Source organism: Tursiops truncatus, chromosome 1 (assembly GCF_011762595.2).
Source record: "Tursiops truncatus isolate mTurTru1 chromosome 1, mTurTru1.mat.Y, whole genome shotgun sequence".
Taxonomy (NCBI): domain Eukaryota; kingdom Metazoa; phylum Chordata; class Mammalia; order Artiodactyla; family Delphinidae; genus Tursiops; species Tursiops truncatus.
Genome location: NC_047034.1, coordinates 118288304 through 118314858, shown reverse-complemented (window position 1 = coordinate 118314858; position 26555 = coordinate 118288304). Strand labels below are relative to the sequence as shown.

Below are 26555 nucleotides of genomic sequence, written 5' to 3'. Positions count from 1 at the left end.
AGATACTCTGAAGGATCCATATAATTTTTGTGGTATTTTTGTCAAAAATTATAACCTCATTCCACTCCTGAGAAAACATCAGGCAAACCCAAATTGAGGGACATTCTACAAAAAAATAACCAATCAGTATTATTCAAGAGTGCACCATGGTCATGAAAGAGAAGGAAAGACTACGAAGAAATAGCAGTTTAATTAGTTGGAATCCTGGTTGGGATCTTTCAACAGAAAAAGGACATTGGTGGAAAACTTGGCCAAATTTGAATAAAGTATATAGTTTAGCTGACAACATTTTACCAATGTTTATTATACTGTGGTTTTGTAATATGTTACCACTGGAGGAAGCAGAATGTAACTTTTTAAGTCTAAAATTAGTTTTAAAAGTTAAAAAAAAAGTTCCAGGGAAAAAACTTTTAGTCAATAAATATCCTTAAACTTTTTTCTGTTTAATTCTAGCACCAAGGAGTATCATTTTTGCTGGCTGACATGGCAATGAAAGTTGAACTAGCTAGATTGAGTTACCAGAGAGCAGCTTGGGAGGTTGATTCTGGTCGCCGAAATACCTATTTTGCCTCTATTGCAAAGGCATATGCTGGAGATATTGCAAATCAGGTAGCTACTGATGCTGTTCAGATTTTCGGAGGCAACGGATATAATACAGAATATCCTGTAGAGAAACTAATGAGGGATGCCAAGATCTATCAGGTAATGTTAAAAATGATTTTTATTTATTTTTAAGGAACATAATATTCATAAATGACATAGTAGATTTCTGATTGTTTATAGATTTTTATGTCACAGGTAATAATAAATCATTATAATAAATGGCTGTGAGCCTAAATTTTTGGAACTAATTAACACAAGGAAGAATGTTACATTGAAGTGTATTCCTTGAGAGAGAACAGGCTAACAGAGTAAATGGTGCAGACATGTACAGGATGTCTGGATAAGCCTTCTTTGATTCTTAACATCCTAGCTAATTGTAACTCACTCTTTGCTCTCCTAAAAGTATGTGTATCATTTAAATTAATTAAGTTATTTTATTTTGAATCTTACCTGACAACTCTTGAAGTCATATTTGGGAGATAAAAAAAACAACATGAGGAGAAAGTGATATAGATGACTCTGTCTTATAAATTAAATTGATGGTTAGAAAAACTTAGAGATAGGAGTAATTTAGTGAATAAGATATAAATGCTCATGTCCACATGTAGTTTAAGTAATTATAAGCCATGATTCTCAATATCTCTTCCCTTGCTTTCCTCAACCCCCAGCAAATTATTTGACAAATCCAGTCATTTGAAATCCAGAGGTAGAATCATAGAATGTTAGAGAAAGAAATTTAGACAGTGCAGCCCCTCAATTTAAACTTGAAAAAACTGAGAACCAGAATTTGTGCCTTATCCAAAGTTACGGGTTTATCTGGTAATACTCTCCCTTCCCTGGAGCTTGTAATTATTACGTTTTAGCTTTTCTCTGCCATCTGAACTAATAAATGGTTAGAAGTTTAAACTGGAAGTGAGGGCTGGCTACTAGGGCTACCTAAATGAACAAAAACAAATCCTTCCAGCATCTTTTTCTTTAGCAACTGTGTTCCTTAGGCAACAAGAGATAGAAATCAGGTTTAAGAGTAAGAACAGAAAATGACTGAAGGCGACAACTAGCTAAAAACAGTTCAAAAAAGTTGGTTAAAATATTTTAGCAACATTGAACTTAGATTTCCCAAACACTTTTTGAAATGTTAATATCCTTTTTTTTTGATGTTTTAAGACTGTCCTTCAAAATTTTGGTAAATGAGTTTTTATAATAATTTTAACTAATCTTTAGAGAATTTATGTATTTTCATGGGGTTCAGAAAATCAAGTTTCAGAATCACTGTAGACTACAGACCTTATATATGGTTTGATTCAGTTTGGTATTGCAGTGGAGCTTAGGGTACTGTCCAAAATACTGGGTGTTAACATACGGAAGATATTTAACCTACATGTATTTTCTTATTTTTTGCAGATTTATGAAGGTACAGCACAAATTCAAAGGATTATTATAGCCCGTGAACACATTGGCAGGTATAAAAATTAACCAGATCACCATGTTAGTAATTGTTGAGTATTTAGAACATGATCTACTACTTAAACTCCAGGAAAGAGAAAGAGCGGGCTTTAAGGTTTTTTCCAGTAAAAATTTTAAAATAAGTACTCTTATACTAAACCTATGCAACTGATGCTAATAGTAGTTTTCTATTTTTGTTTAGCTTTATGACTTGCTTTTTCTATAATAGATTTGGTTTTATTAAAATTATGTGTTGTCCTTTAGTGCCACTGTACCTGAATCACATTAACCTAGAAAGATACATTTGGCTTGTTGTTTTGACCTCTTATAATTAAAGTAACAGAGATTTCTTGGAATTTCAGTGTTTTCCCAATGACAGGAAGGAGGGTTTATAAAAGTATTCAGAATGTTCCAAAATTTACATTGAGAAAATATTCTGGGATTTAAATAACTTGCCAGTGACTTTGTAGACTTAGTGGTATTTGTGTTAGAGGAGTTAATTTTACTGCAATTTGGAAAGCATTTGTTTTCCATTTTGTACAGTAATAACCAAAAATTTGATGTTCATATTCTCCCTTTATACAATAACCAAAAGTTACTTGAAAATCTTGTTTAATTCTGAGCCCCCATTTCACTTGCCTTATTTAAAATGAATCAATAAAATTTCCCTTAAATTATTTTTATATGACTCTGTTGGTCTCTGGTTAACCTTTGGTCTACTGTACAGTCTCATTCCATGCATATACATTCTAAAAATAAACTTAACTAAAATTGTTCAGTGTTGTGTATCTGTTCAATTTGTGTATCTGTATTCTTTTCATGCAATAGTGTGTACTTGGTTTATTTACTGTGATAGAAAAAAATTCATGTTTTGATTTTGAACTGCATAGTTACCTGTCCATTTGTTCATTAGATTGCATTATTAGATACTTCAGAAAATATCAGTATGAAATAATGAAAGAACCAAATGTAAATTTACTATTTCTTTGTAACTCTAAACATCAAATACTGCTAAAATATGTTATACTAAATGGTGTTTCTGACATCACTTATGATTTTCCAATTCTGATACCAACTGGGAATCCATAGTTCAATCCTATTCTGACAGTAACTCAGAATAGTTAGCATCAGACTCCACAGGTGTAAGGGCTCCACCCACTCCGTCTGAAGTGGTATCTCACTTCAGAAACACCACTATAAGTCCTGGATCCCCAGGCTACCCACACTTCTGACCACTTTGGCTACAAATTCAGGTATTCCCATGACCTTGCCCTTGGGTTTGATAATTTGCTAGAATGGCTCACAGAACTCAGGTAAAATACATTTACTGGTTTATTACAAAGGAGGAGATGCAAAGGGCAAGGTATAAGGAGAGACACTGAGCTTTCATAACTTCTTCCAATGTACCACCCTTCCAGTACCTCAGTGTGTTCACTAATCTGGAAACTCCTGAATCTCATCGTTCAAGTTTCAGTAGAGAATTTACAGCCTCCCTCTCCTGCCCAGATGTCAAGGGTGGGGTTGAAGTTCCCACCTGCATTAGTCAGCTAAGATTGCCATAAGAAAATGCCACAAACTGGGTGGCTTAAACAACAGACATTTATTTTTTCATAGTTCTGGAGGCTAGAAGTCCCAAGATCAAGGTACCATCTGGGTTGGTTTCTGGTGAGGCCTCTCATCCTGGCTCGTAGACAGCTACATTCTCACTCTGTTCTCACATGGCCTCTTGTCTGTGCACATGCATAGGGAGAGAGTGAGCTCTGGTGTCTCTTCTTCTTACAAAGACACCAGTTTTATTAGATTAGAGCCATACCCTTATGACCTCATTTAATTCAATTACTTCTCTTAAGTCCCTATCTTCAAACATGGTCACATGGGAATGGTTAGGGCTTCAACATATGAATTTGGGGCGGGGGTTCGGGGCAGTTTAGACCACAACACTACCCTCTAATTACTTGGTCTTTCTGGTGATTGGCCCCACCCTGAGCCTCTTTAGGGGCTCCACCCTAAGTCACCTCATTAGCACAAACTCTACTATGATCTTTTGAAAGGGGCTCATTATGAATAATAAAAGAGGGACTTCCCTGGTTGTCCAGCAGTTAAGACTCCATGCTCCCAGTGCAGGCCTGGGTTCGATCCCTGGTCAGGGAACTTGATCCCACATGGCACAAAAAAAATCCCACACGCTGCAACTAAAGATCCTGCACGCTGCAATGAAGATCCTGTGCGCTGCAACTAAGACCTGGTGCAGCCAAATAAGTAAATTTAAAAAATTTTTATTTTATTATTTATTTATGTATTTATTTATTTATTTTTTGGCTGCGTTGGGTCTTTGTTGCTGCGCTCTCGTTGTGGCGGTCGGGGGCTACTCTTTGTTGTGCTGCGCCGGCTTCTTATTGTAGTGCCTTCTCTTGTTGTGGAGCACGGGCTTCTAGGTGCACAGGCTTCAGCAGTTGTGGCGCGTGGGCTCAGTAGTTGTGGCTTGCAGGCTGTAGAGCGCAGGCTCAGTAGTTGTGGTGCATGGGCTTAGTTGCTCCACGGCATGTGGGATCTTCCCGGACCAGGGCTTGAACCCGTGTCCCCTGCATTGGCAGGTGGATTCTTAACCACTGCGCCACCAGGGAAGTCCCTAAAATTTATTTTTTAAAAATAATAAAAGATACTCCTGTTGCTCAGGAAATTCCAAGGACTGGATGAGCTTGAAACGGAGCAGGACCCTATGATCCTTCTTCCCCAACCCCATGTCCTTCACCTGCCTTTTGTCTGTGGAAAAACTTTAGCCAAAGAATAAGTTTAATCAGAGAAGTGAGAAAATACAGAAGCAAAGAAAAGTCAAACAGGACAAAACAATAACAGTTTAGTCAGTAAGCAAAGTCAAGGACCTTTAGCTCCTCCTCAAGGGCTATAGATAATATTCTGAGCCATATCGTGTGAGCTGTCTTACAGACACTGAAAGCCCCACCAGGTGGAAGAAGTTAACTACATGATGACCAGACTGTAGCCATGACATAAGCTGCTACAATTCTGAGAACTGGCCTCAAGGAAATGGGAACAAACTGACCCTGGAACTGAAGATTAACTGTACTTAAAACAATCAGGATGACACTGGTCAGACCACTACATGACCAATTTCAAGATGACTGTCAGAGCTGACTATGCCATTTCTGCATGTAGCCCCCTCCCTCTGTATAAAAGCTCTTGCCTCCTGACTGTCAGGCTGCAGGGGGAGCCAGCCTTTGGACAGGCATCTGCCCTTCCTCCCCTGCCCCCGCCCCCCGTTGCCGGCATCCAAAATAAAGCAAACTTTCTTTTCCACCAACCTTGCCTCTTTATTAGCTTTTGAGGGGCGAGCAGCCAGACCCCACTTACACTTACAGGCTCACCTAGGGACTGGGGACAAAAACCAAATCCATTTCCTCTTACACCTCACTAAATTATGAAAATAAAAATCTAATCTTTTACCAAGAAAGTTTAAATGGCTTTTGCATGCTCAATTATGAAACTGTTTTAATGGTACAGCTCAAGATTGGTAGGAGTAAATTGGATATTACATAGAAATTACAAGTTAAATGGAATATATACATTCCAAATGCAAATTTGAATTTACACAAGTTCAAAAATTCACCTACATATTGTAAATATAAAGCTTCTAGACATGTAACTGTATTCCAAAGCCACATAATAAGAATATTAAAGTACCTTTGATAAGTATTAAACAATTATATAACTATCAATTAAGAGCTTTTAGTCACAAGTAACACAAATGAACTTAAGCTACTTAAGCAAAATATGGACAAATATATTTTAAGTATATTGAAATGCCTCATGGATCTGAAGGCTGGAACAGTCAGTTTTAGGAAGGATCTAGAACCCAAATAGTCTTTAGGAACCCATGAAATAGTACCTTTCTATCTATTTTCCCTGTCATGTTTCATTCTTTCTTGTTCTATAGCCTAGCTTCTTCCTCTGCTTCTTTGATCCCGTGATAGAATAAGACCTAATATATTAGATTTCCCGCCACTTATAAAAGCTGACTGGCAAGGGCCATTACAGCCAGGAAGATAGGTAGAGTCAGACTACAAACATGATTGTTAGTTGCCTACATCTGTGACTTGATGGTTCCTGGAAAAGACATAATTTTATAAAAGATCTGGTATGTTTATGGCAAGTTTATTGAATGTTTAAGGAATCTACCAGAGTCATCAATTTGCATGTAGGGAGAAGAGTTTATTCCAAGACTCCTCTGAATTAAAAAAAAAAAAAAAGCTGTTTACATGGCTTCTAGAATGACACCCATTGATTTGAATATATACCCTGTAACCAGATAATACAAAAGTTCTTTGGAGATTGAAGATTGAACTCTATAGGCAACAGGTTTTTTTTTTTTTTTAAAGGTTTCATATAACTAATGAATGAATGAGAGAACTAACAAGATGTTAAAACTAGTATAAGGGAGAATTTGAAGAACAGACATATCGGCAGTTAGAAACGCTTAAAAGAATTTGCTAATAGATGTAAAACTGGTAGGGCAAAAAACCTAAAGAGGGGGTCATCTTCTCTTTTTTTTTTAGGCCACACTGTGCGGCTTGCAGGATCTTATTTCCCTGACCAGGGACCGAACCCATGCCCTCTGCATTGGAAGTACAGAGTCTTAACCACTGGACAGCCTGGGAATTCCCGGGGGTCATCTTTTCTATACAGGAGAAACCACTTGTAGTTCATGGCTCATTTTCATTACTCTCCATTTTCTATAATTTAACTTTTAACAGAGTTGTAAAACAGTTTAGCCAGCCAATAGACAATCACAGGTATATACCTCTTCAGAGGATCCATCAGATAATACCTAGCAGTCCACTAAAAGGACACTCAGTAATTTCTTTTATACATTTCCAAGTCTTTGACAATGTGTTTTGACAGTCTCTTTTCATGTGAGCATAAATAATCTGCCAAGATTACTCTTGATACAAAAAGACAGGTTTCATTAGGTTTGGCCTGATTACCTTTGTACAGTAAGGGTGTTAACTATGTAGGCCTCCTCAGATTTACTTTGCAAATCCAGAGATGTGCAATACTGAACAATTATTAAAGCTGCAGGATTAACCTCTGTATGAAAGTTTTCATAAGGACACTGAAATTGGACTTTTAAAAGCCTCTGGAACCAAGCTCAAGAAACTCTCTACCAGATTTCTCCAGTAGTACCTAAGACTTTAGGTAAATTTCTTCCTCAGCATCTCTAAAATTTACTATAGAAGGGACCTTCCTTACCATCTGTAAGACTGGAAACTTGTAAGCCAGGTACCATTCCAGTTTTACTGGGGCAGCTTTGTAGGCACTGACTCTACATATAAAGTCAACTTGTTTTTTTAATAATGGGTTTGTCATACATGAGTAAATGTGAATTGGTCTCAATTATGACACTCCAGGTATGGCTTTGGTTACACAATCAATTTGTTCAATTATGTCCTGGTAAACACGAGTAAAGATTCCTTTTGATATTGCCATGAAATGTAAGGAGACGACTCAGTAAATGTTTCTAAATTCTGGGGACACAGAATCAGATACCATTTTAAAATTCCAGTTTACAAAAGCAGAATCTACTAAATTGAAGACTAGAGATAGCCTAAGAATTAAAAAGGGCTTCCTTACATATCCATAAATATAGAACATAACAACTGCATAAACAATATTCCAAACAAGTAACCATGATTAAATTTCCCTCATTGGTCCCTTCAGTTCTCTGTAATTGCTCTGTTGGATCTTGGATCAGTAAACTACGTTCAAGAAGCTGTGTGCTTCTAGTGGTTAAGAATCTGCCTGCCAATGCAAGGGACACAGTTTCAAGCCCTGGTCTGGGAAGATCCCACCTGCCATGGAGCAACTAAGCCCATGCACCACAACTACTGAGCCTGTGCTCTAGAGCCAGCATGCCACAACTACTGAAGCCCACGCGCCTAGAGCCTGTGCTCCGCAACAAGAGAAGCCACCGCAGTGAGAAGCCCGCGCGCTGCAACGAACAGTAGCCCCCCCGGCCGCAACTAGAGAAAGCCCATGCACAGCAACAAAGACCCAACAAAGCCAAAAAAAAAAATAAATTTAAATAAATTTAAAAGTAAATAAATAAGATAATAGAAAGTTGAACCAAATTTGATTAAAAAAAAATAAAAGAACTGTCTGCTTCTAGACAAAAGAGTTCTAGAAATCCTGACTCAGTCCACTGGTATGGTGTGAAATGTGTCTAAGCTATGTCAGTTTGGAAATGTGTACCCACAAAACTATTCTTTGACGTCTCTATTGACAGTTCAAAGCACCTGATTCTTCCCATGAGGCTCTGAGACTGTCTGTTCCTGAATGCACAAACTTTGGCCTGTAGATCTATAGGCAGAGCCCTCAAGCTAGCAGCAGAGTAAAACAGAAACTATCTGTAGATAACCGTTTTAGTTCAGGCTGCTACAACAATACCATTGCCAACTAAAGAATGTTACTTACCATCCAGTTCTGTTAAGAATTAAGCTATTAGCCCCTGCAGTCACTGACCTTCAACACAGCCTGAAAGGAATTCAGGGCAGAATGAGGCATTCTATGCTCTGGGAAAACTGACAGAACAGACCTTCAGGAAAAATAGGTATTTTCAGGAGAAATTTTTTTATGAACCTGGATTCTTGCATCTTCCCATACTTAGAAAAGCACTAAAACCATTAATTAAGATATCTGTTCTTCATGTCTAGCAGCAACCTTCTACAGAGATGTGTGCTGGGTTGCACATACCCTCTTCACCACAATCACATGTATACTGACCTCCCCCGTTACCTCTTCAGAACAGTTTCTCAGAGCTATTTGAGAGTCTGTCTCCTGGGCTATAGTCCTCAGTGAGACACTGAATAAACACAACTCGCAGTTTTTCTGTTGTACATTTTTTTTCAGTTGACACCATAGACTGAGTGGTTTAAACAACAATGTATTTCTCACGATTCTAGAGACTAGGAAGTCTAAGATCAAGATGGCTGCCCTCTTCTGTGTTGCAGACTTCTAACTTCTTTTACACTAACGTGGCAGAAATAGGGTGAGAGCTCTCTGGGGTCCCTTTTATAAGGGAAATAATCCCATTCATGAGGACTGTACCCTTATGACCTAATTACCTCCTAAAGGCCCCACTTACTAATACCATCACACTGGGGATTCGGATTTCAACATATGAATTTGTGGGGGGACAGAAACATTCAGTCCATTGTAATGACCAAGATTGAAATAATATCAGAATGGAAGTGAGTTCAAATCTCTATTACAGCATAGTGCATAATTATTTCATAAGAATTTAACCATTATTTCCCCTGAGGGAAACAAAGAGAATTGACAAATCTCCAGGGCCTTCTCATAAAGTATACAATTTTGGACATATTTATATTAATAACATTTTACCTATACAAATTTAAGCTATGGAAGGCTGAGTCGATCTGAAATATTTACCAAATTTTTCTATAAAGCTCCCACAGTAGTGTTGGTAAATAAGAAATATGGGGCACATGAAATAAACTTAATTATTTCTAATACCTTTCTTTTTATGAGGTGAAAGAATAGATTTTTTATTTTCCAGCCTCCCAATCCCTCTCCTCCAGGAAATTTCAAAGATACATTTAGATGTAAAATATATCGTGAAATTTTTATTTTTCTGAATTCAAGATTTAACCTTGAGAAGGCAAAATCAAGAGATGTCAGATGATCTGATCACTTGATTAAGATAGGATTATAGGTACCTGAGAAAGAACACTTGTTTACCTATTTAATTAAAGGGACAATAAATAAAAATAAACACAGAAAAATATAACATGATTATACAGAACTTTGTTTCTCAAATGAGGAAACTTTGTTCCTTTTTTAAAAGCAATTAAGGGTATTAAAATTTCAATATATAGAACATAGAAAATTTATTCTGTAAGACAAAATCTCTGGTATGTAGGCAGACGGTAAAGAGTAACCTTTTACCTTTGGTGAAGGGGTCAATCAGTAAACCAAGTAAGCAAGCCCCATAAAACTGAGTGAACTTTGCCAAAATTTTAGTACCTTCCAGTGTTTTTTTCAGGTCAGGTATTACACACCAAGGCAAATAAAATTCACTTTCCTAAAGTTTTGTCCTTCACAATGCTTTTTCATATTCTAGAAAAAGCTGATACTTGGAACGAAACTACTCATTTTCTCTTGAAAAATAAAAACACATACATAGTTGTATTTCTCTATCACTACTGGTCCAACTCTAGTGATATAATAATCCTTATTATTATGACTTAATTGTAGAAACTAACTTCTACTTCAGAGAAAGCTGGGAAGCAGGTCATTGAGAACTGTTTTTCACACACGAACATTTTAGCAAAGTTCATGAATATTAACACAACTTTATATATCTATGCATATCCCTTTACACCTTGAAGTGGCAAAAAGAAACATATTTATTAACTTGACCCAAATGTAACTTATTCCATAGCATATCAAAGTAAGAAACAAAAGTATATAAGCTTAAAATTATGTTCAATAATCAATGATTTAATATTCTATCCAAGAAACAATCCAGGCATATTTGATTATTCATTAATTAATTCAATATCAGTCCAAGGGTTTACATTTCCTAAAGATCATGGAAATTATCTATAATCTGACATAATTCAAAACATAATTACTGTTGGAATAAACAAATTTTGTTAGACTTATGATTCAATATGGTGGAACCCAAAATTACATTTTCAAAAATCTTAAACTTCATTTAGGTGTTAGGTTAGCTAATTTGACCAATAAATCATTATAAAAAGTTTAGGATATCCAGACTAATTAGTCTCTTCATTTAAAAATAAACTGCACTTAAACATATAGTACTATACTTGTATTATACTGATAATTAGAGAAAAAGACACATAGCTGTTTTTCTCTTTAACCTAAATTACAAACCTCTCTAATTTGTCCACAGATTCATCTTACTATGTGAACTTGAATTTTTAAAAATGTTTTTTGAGCTAGTAGTTTTTTTTTTTTTTTTTTTTTTTTTTTTTTTGCGATACGCGGGCCCCTCACTGCTGTGGCCTTTCCCGTTGCGGAGCACAGGCTCCGGACGCACAGGCTCAGCGGCCATGGCTCACGGGCCCAGCCGCTCGGCAGCATGTGGGATCTTCCCAGACCGGGGCACAAACCCGTGTCCCCTGCATCGGCAGGCGGACTCTCAACCACTGCGCCACCAGGGAAGCCCCTGAGCTAGTAGTTTTTATCAGAATAACTGTTTTCCTTTAAAGTCTAGCTCATTCAAAGTATTAGAAGTTAATTTTTACAATTTTTCTGTTAATTTGGGGACTAACCCATTTATATAAGTGCCTATTTATCTCTATAAACTAATCAGAACAGAGTTCCTTAATATGAAGCATAATCTGATTTATTAGTTTACACTGCTCAGAAGTGGGAAAGTATTTCATAGATGTGCAATAAGAGGGCAAAGCCTTCCTCAATTTTAGACAAACAGACACACTGAGAACTTAAAAGTTTCAGATCTACAACAACTTCAGTCACAGGCCAAAAATAAACTCAACAGTCCAGATCTCAAAGCTGTTTTTCTTTTCAGTGGGCTTTAAATTCTTAACTGATTAGAGCTCTCACACATAGACAAGAGTGAATAAACCAGATTCTCTGTCATTTCTCACCCATGAGAGAAATAGACTTCTACAGCAGACAGAGATCACCAAGTGGGTCATAAAAACATAGTCTTAATCATTGCCACCAACGAGATTAAATTATGAACTGTGCCTGAAGCAGAAACAGTAACAAGACACAAAATCAGTAAGGAGGTGAAAAAAAAAAAAATCAGTAAGGAGGGCAAAACCTACATAAATAGAGCCCAAAAAAGTTAAGGCTGTGGAGTGGCTGTGAGAGCCAAGAAAAGACCTGCTTTGGCTTGGGTAGATCTTGAGGTGCCATTCTCAAGCAATGCAGTTTACTTAGCTCTATCTGTTGAGTGTACTTGGGTATCTAAGGAAATGTATAATTTTCAAAATGGTAAAATCATGACGCATATAAATATAAAGTGAATACATGTCAAAAGTTTTATTTAACTCATTATAAAAGGAGGGAACCAATAATATATTAAAATCAATTTCTAGCAACCAATTTAAATCTTATAACCTAGATGTCTCAATGTTCTTTTTTTTTTTAAAGCTTCAAGCTCTTTTTTATAGTTCATAATTAAAGGACAGGATTTTACATTTTATTTATTTATTTGTTTTAAATATTTATTTATTTGGCTGCACGGGGTATTAGACGTGGCACGCGGGATCTTTGTTGCCACATGCGGGATCTTTTAGGTGTGGCATGAGGGATCTAGTTCCCTGATCAGGGATCGAACCCGGGTCCCCTGCACTGGGAGCATGGAGTCTTAGCCATTGGACTACCAGGGAAGTCCCTTGGACAGGATTTTACATTTTAAAATGTTTTTTATCTACAACTTTGTTTAGAAAGTTTCTCTTAAATCGCTCCAGAATTCTAGTCCTTATATACCTGAATCTTTCCTATCAGAGTTCCTTTTATTATTGAAACTACTTAGTTAAGAAGGCCTGCAATTCTAAGACTTTAGACAAGATTTCATTTGCTTGAAGTGAATCCAAAAATGGAGGAATAAAAAAAATCAGGGATGTCCTAAAATATATAGAAGGTTATAATATAATTTTACAAGTGTAATATGCAGCATGGAGCATGTAATATTCTGCTTCTACATTTGCTATTTCAGAAATAAATGACTCATAGTGAAGACATGGAAGCAACCTAAATGTCTATTGACAGATGAATGGATCAAGAAAAATGTATATGTGTGTGTGTGTGTGTGTGTGTGTGTGTACACACACACACACACACACACACACACACACACACTGGAATATTACTCAGCCATAAAAAAGAATGAAATAATGCTATTTGCAGCAATATGGATGGACCTAGAGATTATCGTATTAAGTGAAGTGAGTCAAAGACAAATATCATATGGTATCACTTATATGTGGAATCTAAAAAGATGATACAAATGAACTTATTTACAAAACAGAATTAGACATAGAAAACAAACTTATGGTTACCAAAGGTTATAGCAGGGGGAGGGGGGTGGAGATAAATTAGGAGTTCAGCATTAACAAATACACACTACTATATATGAAATAGGTAAACAAAAAGGACCTACTTTATAGCATAGGGAACTATACTCAATATCTTGTAATCACCTATAATTGAAAAGAATCTGAAAAATAATATATATATAAAACTGAAACACTTTGCTGTAAATTTGAAACATTGTAAATAAGATATACTTCATTTAAAAAAATGACTCAGTTACTATGTTTCATTGATTCCAAAATGCATATTTCTTCTTATTTAACATCTCAGAAATCTGGGTAAGTTTTATGTTAATAGCCATTGGCTATTTTTTTCTACCTTTGATGTTTTTGCAATTGGGATGTGTCTTATAGTTAGTGACATCTTAGGTAAAATATGATACTGTTGTCCCCTGGAAATGCTATTCCGTGACATAATAAGATGTTAAACCAGAGTAGAAACAGTTTAGATATTGAATGTTAATGAAACTATGTTCATAGTTGTAGTCAGTCACAATATGGTCTTTGAACAAAACTGTAGGTAAAGAGGAATCCTTTTATTTACAAAATGATATGTGTAATATATGAAATGGTGAACAAAGCAGACACTACAGCTCTCATAAAGCTTATAGACTACAGCAGCATTGCCCAGTGGAAACATAAGGTGATCTACATGTGTAATTTAAAATTTTCTAATAGTCACATTAAAAAAGTAAAAAGTAACAGATGAAATTAAGTTTAAGAAAATACTTTAACCCAATATATCCAAAATATTTCAGCAATCAATACTTTTAAATTATTAATGAGATATTTCTATTTTTCTTACTAAGTCTTTGAAATGGGGTGTGTATTTTATACTTACAACACATCTCAAATCAGAGTGGTCACATTTCAAGTGCTCCATGTAGCTATATTGGACAGCGGAGGTCTAGAGGCAGAGATGAACTTGTTTTATATATATATATATATATATATATATATATATATATATGTATGTATGTAGCTACTTTTCTTTGGAGGGGAGATATTTTTATTTTTTTGAAGAGGTAAAACATACCAAGTTTCAAAAGTATCAGAGTACTCAGTGAGAAGCTTTCCTTAAATCCTGTCCACAGCCACCCATTTCTCCTCCAGTAGGTAACTGCTTTGGTTCTGTGCATTCCCAAATATATCCATATATTTTTTTACCTTTGTTTGCCACACAAATAGTAGTAGCATATGGCACATCGGTACATCGTTTGGTACCTTCTGTTTTTGTTTTCACTTAACATATTTTGTAAATCTTTCCACACAATGTTTGCAGAGTTTCCTCATTCTTTTTAATGGCTGCATAATGAATACACCATAGTTTATTTCACCTTTATTTTTTTTGCGGTACGCGGGCCTCTCACTGTTGCGGCCTCTCCTATTGCAGAGCACAGGCTCCGGACGCGCAGGCTCAGCGGCCATGGCTCACGGGCCTAGCCGCTCCGTGGCATGTGGGATCTTCCCGGACCGGGTCACGAACTCGTGTCCCCTGCATCGGCAGGCGGACTCTCAACCACTGTGCCACCAGGGAAACCCTATTTCACCTTTTCATGGTTAAAATGTTTGTTATTTTTTGCTATTATGAAGACTGCTGCTATGAATATTCTGGCACATGTCACTTCATAGCCAAGGGAGTATATTTGTAGGATAAATAGCTAGAAATAGAATTGCTGAATGTGATTACAAGAATTGCTAGAACAGATACTCCCTATAAATATTTCCATTTTGCTCACCATCGTACTCCCAAAACCTAGAATAAATAATATTTGGCACATTATAGGCATCCAATACATATCTGATGAATGAATTAATAAAGTAGGAAGAGAGGCTTACTTTTCATTACTTCAGCAGTTATTGCCTCGACCTGAATGTTATATTTTGGATCGGATGCTTCTCTTATTCTTATTTTGAGTATTACTTTTCCCGGGAGACATGACCTCTCTCCCTCTCTCTCTCTCTCTCTCTCTCTCTCCCTCTCTCTCTCTCTCTCTCTCTGCCTTGGTTTTTCTCACTCTACAACACTCCTCTCCCATCTGATTTAGAGGCAAAAGAAAGCTGGGAAATTACATTACTATTGTGAAATAAAATTCATATTTTAAGGCAAGACAAGAAAATTTTAAACATAAAGATATTCTTCTCTGTCCTTTGGCCTCCGCTGTGCCCCCACTGTGCATTGTGTATCTGCATATTATGCATCAACCAAACCTCCCCCATCAGCAGGAATACCTGCTCAACCATAAAGAGCAACATTCTCCCAGCATCAACAAGACAGCTCCTTAAAAGATAACATTCTTTCCTGATCTTGTAAGGGGTCACACGACCTACCACGATGACACTTATATCTGGATTATGTAAACTGTCAATAATATGTCATTTGATGTACAGCCCCTTGTCTCAAAAAACATATAACTGTACCTTCACTTGTAACCCGCGGAACAGTCCTCAGAGCTTTCTGAGATGCTCTTCCCAGGTTATAATCCTCAAATTTGGCTCGGATAAAAATCTCCATTTCTTTCTGGCAGCAACGGATTAATTTTTCATCAACACTATTTAACAAGGCAGACTTTTTAAAATAAAAATTATTAGGGCTAGAGACAATCATCACGTAATGATAAAAGGCTCAACTCAGCAGAAATAGATAATTCTAAACTTACATGCATTTACTAAAGTGGCCTCAAGCTAGAAATGCGAATATCAACAGAACTACAGGGCGAAATAATGAAATCTATCATCACAGTAGATCCAACATCCTCTCAATTACTGATAACCCACATAAGTCACTGTGTCAGGAACCCTTCTCCAAATCGTTACGGAATGCAAGGATGTGTGGTGCCATTATTTTCTAATGGGTGCTCAAAAATGCTTAAGTATGACAGTCCTAAAGAAAGCACAATTGAAAACAGCTGTGTTAACACACCTAGTAAATCCGATTTCTGTGGAAAGCTCATAAAAGGCACATTGGTGTTTCTTTGTTGAAAATTCAGTTCCAAATATTTCAGATATTAGTACTTCCTAAAGAAGTGGGGGGAGTAGGTGAGGGAGTCGGTCGTAATGGCCAAGGCAAACAGGAGGGGAATGTGAACACTTCATTAACATTCACTCAAAAACATTTATTAAACACTTAACTACGTGCAACTCTATTAATTACCAGCCATTTCAGATCTTCGAAGTTCAAAGAGTCTCAAGAATAAACGATTTCTTAGAAGTTATTCAGGGGCTTCCCTGGTGGCGCGGTGGTTGAGAATCTGCCTGCCAATGCAAGGGACACGGGTTCGAGCCCTGGTCTAGGAAGATCCCACATGCCGCGGAGCAACTGGGCCCGTGAGCGACAATTACTGAGCCTGCGCGTCTGGAGCCTGTGCTCCACAGCAAGAGAGGCCGCGATAGTGAGAGGCCCGCGCACCGCGATGAAGAGTGACCCCCCGCTTGCGACAACTAGAGAAAGCCCTTGCACAGAAACGAAGACCCAACACGGCCATAAATAAATAAATAAATACATTAAAAAAAAAGTTATTCAGGTATTTACACATTACTTAAAACCCTTATAGACAAAACCGCGGACCTTACGAGACGAGAAAATTGGCGCCAGAGACTTTAGGCGCAGGCAGCGAGGACAGCTATGAGCAGTCGGTGGGGTCCTAGGGCAGCCATGGCACTGCTCCTTCCTTCAGGCGGGAGTGTGGTCAGCTATGTCGGGCGCGGGGGTGGGGGTGGGGCCTGAAGGACGCCTCTGCGCAGGCGCTTGCCGCCTAAATCCGCCCAGCGACGAGCCTAGTTCTCTTTTCGGTCTCAGACATGGTGAGTATGGTAGTGTTTTGGGTTGCTGTGTAGATGAGTCGGGAGGAGACTGGGTAGGCTAATGTTTAAGCAGATCAGGCACCAGTGGGTTGTTTTCTAGGTATTGGAGAGTGGTTGAGTTAAGACACAGGCCTTGGAAGGTTTTTTGAGGAGTCAGAGACAGGGTGAAGTATTACTTAGCGTTTTCTGCAGATCTCGCGGCTGCACATGCGGCCAGACTTCCTCCTATCCGGCGGGCCTCAGGGTTCAACGACCCGGTTACTTAATCTCTCAAAAAGCCGGCTAGTTCTCTTTTCCTTCTATATATACATGTACATATATATTTCCTTCCATTTGGCCATGAATATATGGTTCAGAATCTTTATAATTATTAATAGTACGGTCTTGATCTAGTAAATATTAATGGGATGTGAAGGAAATTAACTGCTTTGTTCTTATTGGTAGTGATCGTGACCTACTTAAAATAAGAACTAGAGCAGCATCCTCATCACCTGGGGGCTTGTAGAAACTAAGACTAAAGCTGGAGAAGATTAGGCTAAAGGGACTGTTTGCTTGATAAATAACTTTTGGGGAACATGCAAGGTGCTTTGAAACCTGAGTTTCTAGGATTAATAAAATCTCATTAAAAACTTAACTGAAAATTATGGGCTAGCAAGATTTTTATTTTAATGCTTCAACTTTTTGCCACATGTAAGCCATATGTTGTCTTAAATTCGTAAAGTTTGATAGTGTATGTTTATATTACTTAACTGTTTAAGTGAAAGATAAGCAAAGAGTGATGAAGACGGAGGTAATTTTTTGGGTCGATGATGAGCTGGCATGTATTCTGAATCTAAAGTTGATTATTACTGCTTTAGCTCTAGAATTACTCTGAGACCTGAAAAATACCTGCATCTTTATGAGGGCTTTAGTTATTTTTTAGTCAGATACTTCTAAAATTGAAAGTTTTTATATGGCAAGATGAAATCAGAATTCAAATGTGTATTGAATATATGCTCCGGGGTCAAACGTTAAAAGATAAAAAATTTATGAAATCACTTTTTGTGTGAAAGGGCACACCGCAGAAGGATGTTATTATCAAGTCAGATGCACCCGACACCCTATTAGTGGAGAAGCATGCAGATTATATAGCATCCTATGGCTCAAAGAAAGATGATTACGTATGTATACTTTTATGTTGAAAAGTTTATTTTTAAAGGTGTTGGCCATTCTGCATAAGCAGGTTAGTATGGCCCATGTTTCTTAAAAATGGTATCCAACTCCTGTGTGACAAGGACTGGTATGTGTGGTTGAGGGGCAATGGAATTAACCATGGTCCTTACCAACACTTATTTAGAGGCTTTGGCAGACAAAGTAGATTTCCCTTCCTGCCCAGAGTTGTAAGAATTTTGAGGCATGGAATAGATTTACTTCTGTAGTTGAGGTAATGCTTTCAAGGTCAATGATGTGTTGGCATGTATTACCTGAGTTTACGGTGATGTGGGATAACACTTAAGCTCTAGAATTACGCTGAGACCTTGAAAAAGTTTAACCTTGAAGAATGGTGTTCCCAGTTTTCCTCTGTGGGAAAATCTTAGAAAAAATTAAATGAACAACTTAATTGGAAGTAAATATTTTCCCCTGTAGGATACAAAGAGCTGAAAATTACCATGTTGGGAAATAATCTAGTATTGATGAATTCCCATAACCTTGTAGCTATGGAGTTAGGGCCATGTAACACTATGACTATTTTAGCTTCATGTGTTCAGTATCTTTAACCTGGCATCAATTCAAACTGACGCATTAAAGTAATTCTGTATTTTAGGAATACTGTATGTCTGAATATTTGAGAATGAGTGGCATCTATTGGGGTCTGACTGTAATGGATCTCATGGGACAGCTACATCGCATGAATAGAGAAGAGATTCTGACATTTATTAAGTCTTGTCAACACGAGTGTGGTGGAATAAGTGCTAGTATTGGACATGATCCTCATCTTTTGTACACTCTTAGTGCTGTCCAGGTAAATACTAATAAAAATTCAGCAGTCTTGGTGATGTATTCTCTTCCGTGAGAGTGGGGAAATTGAAACTAGGTATCAGGGACGTGACAAAATCAGTATCTATGTTAAAAAGTTACCTTTTCAAATGAAATATATGTTGTACAAGGTCAATGATGTGATGGCATGTATTAGCTGAATCCAAAGTTGATGTAAATTCTAAAATTACACTGAGACCTTGGATGGTAATTATGTTTATCTTCAGTATATGTAAATATTTGAAAATCACTCAGTGGAGTTAGGTTTGTTTGTTTTGAGCAAGACAAATCCTTTGAAGTTAAGCCACTGAAATCTTTTATTTATTAGACAGCATGACCTATCCAAATAGATTACGTTACATAAGTCTTGTCTGATAATAGAAATGTCATGTGGAACGTTATTCAGAGAACAGCAAATAGCATAATGGATTACATAAACTGCTCAAAGCCTGTTTACCACATGTGTAGAAGCCTCCTTCATCTGTTTCTTGTATTGGTCAAACTTCTGCATGGCATTTGCTTCTCTCCACGGCCTGGCCATTTCCTCCCTTTTGTCTCATCTTGCTTTTCATCTAATATCTGGAAATACTAAGCTGCTTGTGGTTCCCTGTTTATACTCTGTCATTTCACAACTCTGCTGTTTTCCGTGGAGTTTTTAAATTTTTATTTATTTTTACATTTTTGGACGAACTGCGCTTGCGGTATCTTAGTTCCCTGACCAGGGATTGAACCCAGGCCCGTGGCAGTGAAAGCGCCAAGTCCTAACCACTGGACCGTCAGGGAATTCCCTCCTTGGAGTTAGCTTTGATTTTGATATTAGTGAAAATCCACAAATAAGGGTTTAAAGTCTATGTAAGTTTAGTATATATGAGTCTTAGAGTGCTAAGTTAACAATTTATAAATGGAAAAATAATGCTTTGTGGTTAAAGGTTTGTGTTTGTTGGTAATATCTATAATTTGAATACATAGTAGAAGTGCACATTTGAGAAAAGTTCACAATGTACATAAACAAAAGGACATGCTTGCTTGACAACTTAAAAGGTAGTTGAGGAAGAACATTGTTAGGACAACCTTACCAGTGTTGAAGAGGTATTTACTTACCATGGTTTGTTTTTGTTACAGATTCTTACCCTCTATGATAGTATTAATGTTATTGATGTAAATAAAGTTGTGGAATATGTTCAGAGTCTACAGAAAGAAGATGGTTCTTTCGCTGGAGATATTTGGGGTAATGTCCCTTTAATCCATGGCACCCAAAATACCAATCCAAAAATGTTCTGCTTTGGTATTTATTGTAGTGATAAGCTTTGTTGCAAATTTTAAAGTTCAGCGAATTGGGGGCTTTGCTAATAACTTACCAGGAGATTTTTAAGTTTTTCATCTTTTCAGGTCCCACTAAGCAGCTGGTCTAACTGGAGTTAATGGTCTGCTGGAAGTTCCAGCATGCACTGTGCTAGTTATATCAGCATACAGGAGTACTGGAACAGAGGGGGCCAGTCTAAAAGATAAGGTAGGTGAAACTTTTTTCCCCAATATTTGGTGGCTTTGTAAAGTTTTTTAAAAACTTTCTGGCAAGGGGAAAATATTCAAAAAACTTTACAAACTTACTGAATATTTGAGTGGAGGGAGGGAATAGTATTTGACTTGATAAATGTAGATAATCTCTGCTTTAGGGCTGAATACAGTGCAGGCAGGAGAGACCAGCTGCTTCATGGGATGTGAAAATCTACTTTTATATAATAGGGTAAGTTTATTATCATTCTGAGAAATTGACTAGTCTTTTTCTTTCTGTTACCTTTCTGGGGCTTTGAAAGCAATTTATTTGCTTATATTTTTCACAAAGCAGTTTTCTAGTTCTTAGTTTCCTTCGAAATAAAGTAAGTGATTATGGATCACTTTTTAAAGATTTAGCTTTCCTCCTGGTGACTAACATGTACTTACATGTTAAGCCTGAACTCTTGGAAATTTAACCATGGTAGTTGTACAGAGGTTGTTTTTAATTAACTTTTACTACATAATATGATCAGAAGCCTCTGATAACAAAATGTTTTGGCTTGATTCCTTTATTTTTAGGAGAAATCGACACAAGATTCTCTTTTTGTGCGGTGGCAACTTTGGCTCTATTGGTAAGTTTTAAATGTTGTATTGGAATGATTAAGCTTCCATGATTATTCTGGAATTTAATAGGTATATTTTGTCTACAGGGGAAGCTGGATGCTATTAATGTGGAAAAGGCAATCGAATTTGTTCTATCATGTATGAACTTTGATGGTGGATTTGGTTGCAGGCCAGGTTCTGAATCCCATGCTGGGCAGGTAATTTATCAATCTAGATTAAAATGTAGTGTCAGTTTTGAAGGGATAACCCGTGTAATTGGGAAAATAACAAGTTAATTTGACTGAATGTAATATAATGTGGGATGTTATATAAGAATTAATTGCTGATTAAGGAAGGCGTTTTTACAGTAGTGTACTTTGTATGCAGTCCCCTGTTGGTGAAATCCTCTGACCCAGGTAAACGTAAGTAGTTTTGTAATTACCAAAAATATATTTTGATTTTCAATTAGTTTTTAACCAGGTGAAAACATTCCCTACCTATCCCCAAGACCTGTTTGCTTGTGCCAGAGGATGTTGTATATGTAAATGGTTGTCAAATAAAGCTTGCTTTTAGCCATGAAGAAACTGTGACAGTAGTCTTGCATTGCAAAGTTGCATCCTAGTAGTGTTGGATTTGTTCAAATAATTGTGTTCTTGTTTGCAATTCTTACTGGCAGCAAATTTTTAGATAGAAAATGGAGCTTTAATGATTTAAGTAGTTTTTATCACCATGTTACTGTTGAAAAACTATTATACACATGTACTTTATGTCTGTAATTTTAGATCTATTGTTGCACAGGATTCCTGGCTATTACTAGTCAGTTGCATCGAGTAAATTCTGATTTACTTGGTTGGTGGCTTTGTGAACGACAGCTTCCATCAGGTGGACTCAATGGAAGGCCAGAGAAGGTATCTATCGTTTCATAAGATTAACTTTTTTTTTTTTTTTTTTGGCGGTATGCGGACCTCTCACTGTTGTGGCATATAAAACTTAACTTTTTAAGTTTTATAACCTGGATTGAGGACTTAAATTTTTGTCTTATATATCTCGGTATTGCTCTTGTAAATTGATAATGAGCTTTTCACCTTAACTACTTTGCATTATGTATATCTGGGAGTCAAAGGCTTCTATTAACACATGCATCTTGTACAGAAATCTCCATGCCCACTTATGGGGGGTGGGGAAGGACAGTGGATTTGCCAAAGGAAAGATTTTTTTAAAAAAATTGGATTACATGGGCTTCCCTGGTGGCGCAGTGGTTGGGAGTCCGCCTGCCGATGCAGGGGACGTGGGTTCATGCCCCGGTCTGGGAGGATCCCACATGCCGCGGAGCGGCTGGGCCTGTGAGCCATGGCCGCTGAGCCTGCGCGTCCGGAGCCTGTGCTCCGCAACGGGAGAGGCCACAGCGGTGAGGCCCGCGTAACGCAAAAAAAAAAAAAATTGGATTACAACATTTTTATTTAAAATCTTTGTTAATTTTTAAAGAAAAACCCAATTTGTTTAGCTCTCACACACTCTGAATTGGGTCTGTAACGACCAGGTAGTAAATATTTTTAGCTTTGACCTATAGAGATCTTTATTGTTACACATATGAATTTCATAATTTTCCCATCGCAAAACTATTATTTTAAAAAATCATTTACACATACTAAAAGCTATTCCTGTGGTCTAGATTTGACTCAGTGGCTGTAGCCTGCTGAGCCCGTGACCTAAAATATGATAGAGCATGGTGATGCTTTTATCTGGGTCGTTGTATTTTTGTTTAATTTTGCTGGCTCAGTATTTCTGAATAAGTTAATGGGTAGGAAAATAACCACAAGTGGTTTCTAGTTAAGATCCAATGAAAAACCTGGGCAGCTTTTCAATAAGTAGAAGATGGTTAGGGGTGAGGATTGCACTTAAAATCTAGAACAGCTTTTTTTTTTTTTTTTTTTTTTTTTTTGCCGTTCACGGGCCTCTCACTGCTGTGGCCTCTCCCGTTGCGGAGCACAGGCTCCGGACGCGCAGGCTCAGTGGCCATGGCTCATGGGCCCAGCCGCTCCGCGGCATGTGGGATCTTCCCGGACCGGGGTGCGAACCCGAGTCCCCTGCATCGGCAGGCGGACTCAACCACTGGACCACCAGGGAAGCCCTAGGACAGCTTTTAATGTGCCTGTGAATCACCTAAGGATCTTGTTGAAATTCGGTCTGAGGTGGGAACTTCTGCATTTCTTAAGTTACCATGATTTGAGGAGCCAGGGTGATTTTTTTTTTTTTTAAGCAGGTTGTGTACTGCTTGGACAGCACTTACTGAAAATGCTGTACCTAAGGCAGTGGAACATATAGTACCATAGATCTCACGAGCCTGACCACCAGATTCTTGGATTAAGGGGCTTATTTAGGTATTCATTGCAAATAGAAGATAAGGTAGATGGATGGTTATCACTGAGTACTGAAACTGAAACATTCAGCGTGGTTTTCTATGGAATGGAGTGTTTGGTCTTCTCTTTTCCAGTGATTATCTTTAATTCTAAGCAATTGTGTTTATGGACTTCAGTGTTTCAAACACTGCATTGTCAATATATCCCTTGATTCCCTTCCCACCCCCAATATTTGGGCCAGAAAGTAAAATTGAGGCAACTTGTGGCTTTTTCCTCCTAGTTACCAGATGTGTGCTATTCTTGGTGGGTGTTGGCTTCCCTAAAGATAATTGGAAGGCTTCACTGGATTGACAGAGAGAAACTGCGCAGTTTCATTTTAGCATGTCAAGATGAAGAAACAGGAGGATTTGCGGACAGGCCAGGAGATATGGCAAGTATATTTGTGACTGTTTATGTAACAGTTAAAATTTTCAGTGTTGCTTTGTGTTTTAAGGGTTCTAAGTTTCCAGAATTAGGAATAGGGGGGTGGGGGGAAAGGATGGTATTTCCAAGTGTTGCTTTGAAGGGATGCTTTTTAAATAATTGTCGTTTAAGAATATATGAAAGATCTAAAACAAGTTTACAGAAATTTCTGGTCACTTATTGCCAAGAAATGAGTGTGTGGACCAGGTTCTGTGTTTAAAAACACAATTTGAAACCATCATTATTTCAGAAAACTTTAAGCATATGTTCAAATAAAGGGAATACAATAGGCTCCAGTATAATCATTGTTCAGAAGCAGGGTTTTAGAAGTTTTCATTTTGTAATACTCTATAAATTCTTATTTTTTTAATAGGTAGATCCTTTTCATACTCTATTTGGAATTGCTGGATTGTCACTTTTGGGAGAAGAACAGATTAAACCTGTTAGCCCTGTTTTTTGCATGCCTGAAGAAATACTTCGGAGAGTGAATGTTCAGCCTGAACTAGTGAGCTAGATTAGATCCCTTGATGCAAAAGTTGCTTAGTGTAGTTTTACTGTCCTAACATTTCAGTATTTGAAGTGCTTAACAAACTTAATGGCTGCCATGTTAATATTTTGTACATGAATTGTGTTGATTTTAATAAATTATATAATTATACATACTGTAAATTAGAGATCTTTATTGTACCTTCAGCTTTCCGTTTTCTTCTGGAATGCTGTTATTCGGAGCGTAATATTTTGTTTATGCTTCAATGTATTTATCTTGTTTGTCTCCATAACAGCAACCTGAGTTGAACTCTAGCTGAAGTCTTGTGTTCTGATTTTCCCATGTACTCCCTTGATATGTTATATATAACTATAGTTAATATAAATTGGTCTTTGTCAATGAGAATGTTAACTGATGAAGAAGTGATGAACCCCATAGAAATTAAAAGATGAAAAAAAATAAATGGCTGAAATTTGGGAATATTTCATGTTTGTGGTTACTGAGCTGGTTACAAAGTGATTTAAGTAAGTGACAATTCACCATCTTGGAATAGGATTGCAATCTGGACTATATTCTCACTTTCTAATATTTTATGTCAGAATGCCAAGGGAGATTGTTGGCTTTTTTCCCTGTGGATTAAGGAAACACAAGTTGATAGTTGCCACAGTATTTTTTTGTTACCTGTATTTTCAGAAAGATGAGACCACAGCTAATCTCTTATAAGAGTTTTATGTTCTTGGTGAAAATGAAGAATTTTAATGAACATTTTTCTTGATGGAAGTTGAAATTTGCTCAAGTGTCTTTGCAATACCCTGTGTAAGAGTTAGAGAACCATCTTACATGTGTATAGTGATGATTCTCAACACTTGGCCAATGTGAGATTGAAATGTCTAGCATTGTTTTTTGTTTTTTTTTTGTTTTTTTTGCGGTATGCGGGCCTCTCACTGTTGTGGCCTCTCCCGTTGCGGAGCACAGGCTCCGGACATGTAGACTCAGCGGCCATGGCTCATGAGCCTAGTCACTCCGTGGCATGTGGGATCTTCCCGGACCCGGTGGACCGGGGCACGAACCCATGTCCCCTGCATCGGCAGGCGGACTCTCAACCACTGTGCCACCAGGGAAGCCCTAGCATTGTTTTTTAACAGTTCACTAATTTGAAGGGTTTGAGTTGCATTGCCAGTATTTTGTTTCTGAAGGTTTGGAAGTCATTGGATGGAACATAATTTTATTTAAGTGCTGTCATTGGAAGTTGGAGTTTCGAGGACTGCAGTCATTGCATGCGGATGAACTGTTCTATGAATACCTGATTTATTGACATATTAACAATTGCATGAATTGAGTAATGCATTTCTTCTAATGGTATCCAGAGTATTCTGTTTCCAATCCTGGCATCTCTACGAAATTGGTATTACTGTGTATTCAAGAAAAGTAAGCAGGCACAAAATTTCCCAAAGGTCATTTGTTGTAAAGCTAGTTTGAGTTTTTGTAGTCTGCTCTTAACCAGTTCATACCTATGTGTGAAAACCCAGTACTAGAAATAGGAAACTGTCCAAGAGATAACTCTTCTTAACCTGGTTCCTCCTATACTGTGCACACAGCCATATGCTTACTGGGTGAAGGGCAATCTTGCAGTGATAACAGCCCTGTGAATATTTAAGCTGTAAGGGGTTAGTGGCTCTTTAGCCAGGAAACCAATGTTAAATGGTTTGTACTACTGTGTGAGCATTAAATTTGTTTCCACTATCACAGGCACTGCGTGCACAGTGATGGCAGTTTATGTAATTAAAAAGAAACTAGTGTATTTGGAGGTATGTGTGGAATGTTAGCCCCAAACACCTTGAGATAAGGAAATAAGGTGCAGTGCGAATAATGGGCCTGCCAAGTTGGATTGATGGGCCCAGAATTCCTTTCAGCTGAGGAGGTCTGTACCTTACATTTAGCTCGACCAAATCCTGTGGGAGGTGACGGGACCGGAACGCCTGGAAGTACATTCCTCGGTGTGGATGGGGGGGAGGGGCGGGGAAGGTGGGCGGTTGCAGCAGGGGCTCTTGCGCCTGCGCCATGCGGCTTCGTGCGCCTGCGCACCATACTCGCACTTTTCCCATGCGGCTTCGTGCGCCTGCGCACCATACTCGCACTTTTCCCGGCGTCGCT

General features: G+C 37.7%; 2 protein-coding genes and 3 non-coding genes across 9 annotated transcripts in view; all 5 read left to right on the top strand.

Annotated features, from left to right (window-relative positions):
* Nucleotides 1-2824, top strand: part of ACADM (acyl-CoA dehydrogenase medium chain) — a 49018-nt gene extending 46194 nt beyond the window's left edge. For 4 of the 5 annotated variants that reach the window (XM_019919880.3, XM_019919881.3, XM_073788287.1 and 1 more), the window contains 2 exons: nt 454-702; nt 2005-2824. In XM_019919880.3, the coding sequence (XP_019775439.1) occupies nt 454-702; nt 2005-2076 (321 nt within the window). In that variant the 3' untranslated portion in view covers nt 2077-2824. Of the gene's footprint in view, nt 1-453; nt 703-2004 lie in introns of those variants that run through there. The other variant, XR_012324224.1, reaches the window with a different exon arrangement.
* A 14136-nt stretch (nt 2825-16960) lies between these two features.
* On the top strand, nt 16961-24572 carry RABGGTB (Rab geranylgeranyltransferase subunit beta). The gene is made up of 9 exons (XM_019919896.3): nt 16961-16979; nt 18032-18139; nt 18784-18981; nt 20118-20223; nt 21069-21121; nt 21200-21310; nt 21875-22000; nt 23733-23882; nt 24288-24572. The coding sequence occupies exons 1-9, from the start codon at nt 16977-16979 to the stop codon at nt 24426-24428; spliced, it is 996 nt and encodes a 331-aa protein (XP_019775455.1). The 5' UTR covers nt 16961-16976; the 3' UTR covers nt 24429-24572.
* Nucleotides 17781-17859, top strand: LOC117309841 (small nucleolar RNA SNORD45). The gene has a single exon (XR_004524135.1). It is a non-coding gene; the product is annotated as a small nucleolar RNA SNORD45 (small nucleolar RNA).
* LOC117309852 (small nucleolar RNA SNORD45) lies at nt 18416-18498 on the top strand. Its single transcript, XR_004524146.1, has one exon. It is a non-coding gene; the product is annotated as a small nucleolar RNA SNORD45 (small nucleolar RNA).
* On the top strand, nt 19126-19197 carry LOC117309830 (small nucleolar RNA SNORD45). The gene has a single exon (XR_004524125.1). It is a non-coding gene; the product is annotated as a small nucleolar RNA SNORD45 (small nucleolar RNA).
* Nucleotides 24573-26555: the final 1983 nt, after the last annotated feature.

What these genes read in the sequence shown, in the direction of transcription:
- RABGGTB (XM_019919896.3), top strand. An exon ending in ACACTCTTAGTGCTGTCCAG is followed by an intron (nt 18,982 to 20,117) that starts GTAAATACTAAT and finishes TTTTTGTTACAG; the next exon opens with ATTCTTACCCTCTATGATAG. An exon ending in TGGCAACTTTGGCTCTATTG is followed by an intron (nt 21,122 to 21,199) that starts GTAAGTTTTAAA and finishes TTTTGTCTACAG; the next exon opens with GGGAAGCTGGATGCTATTAA.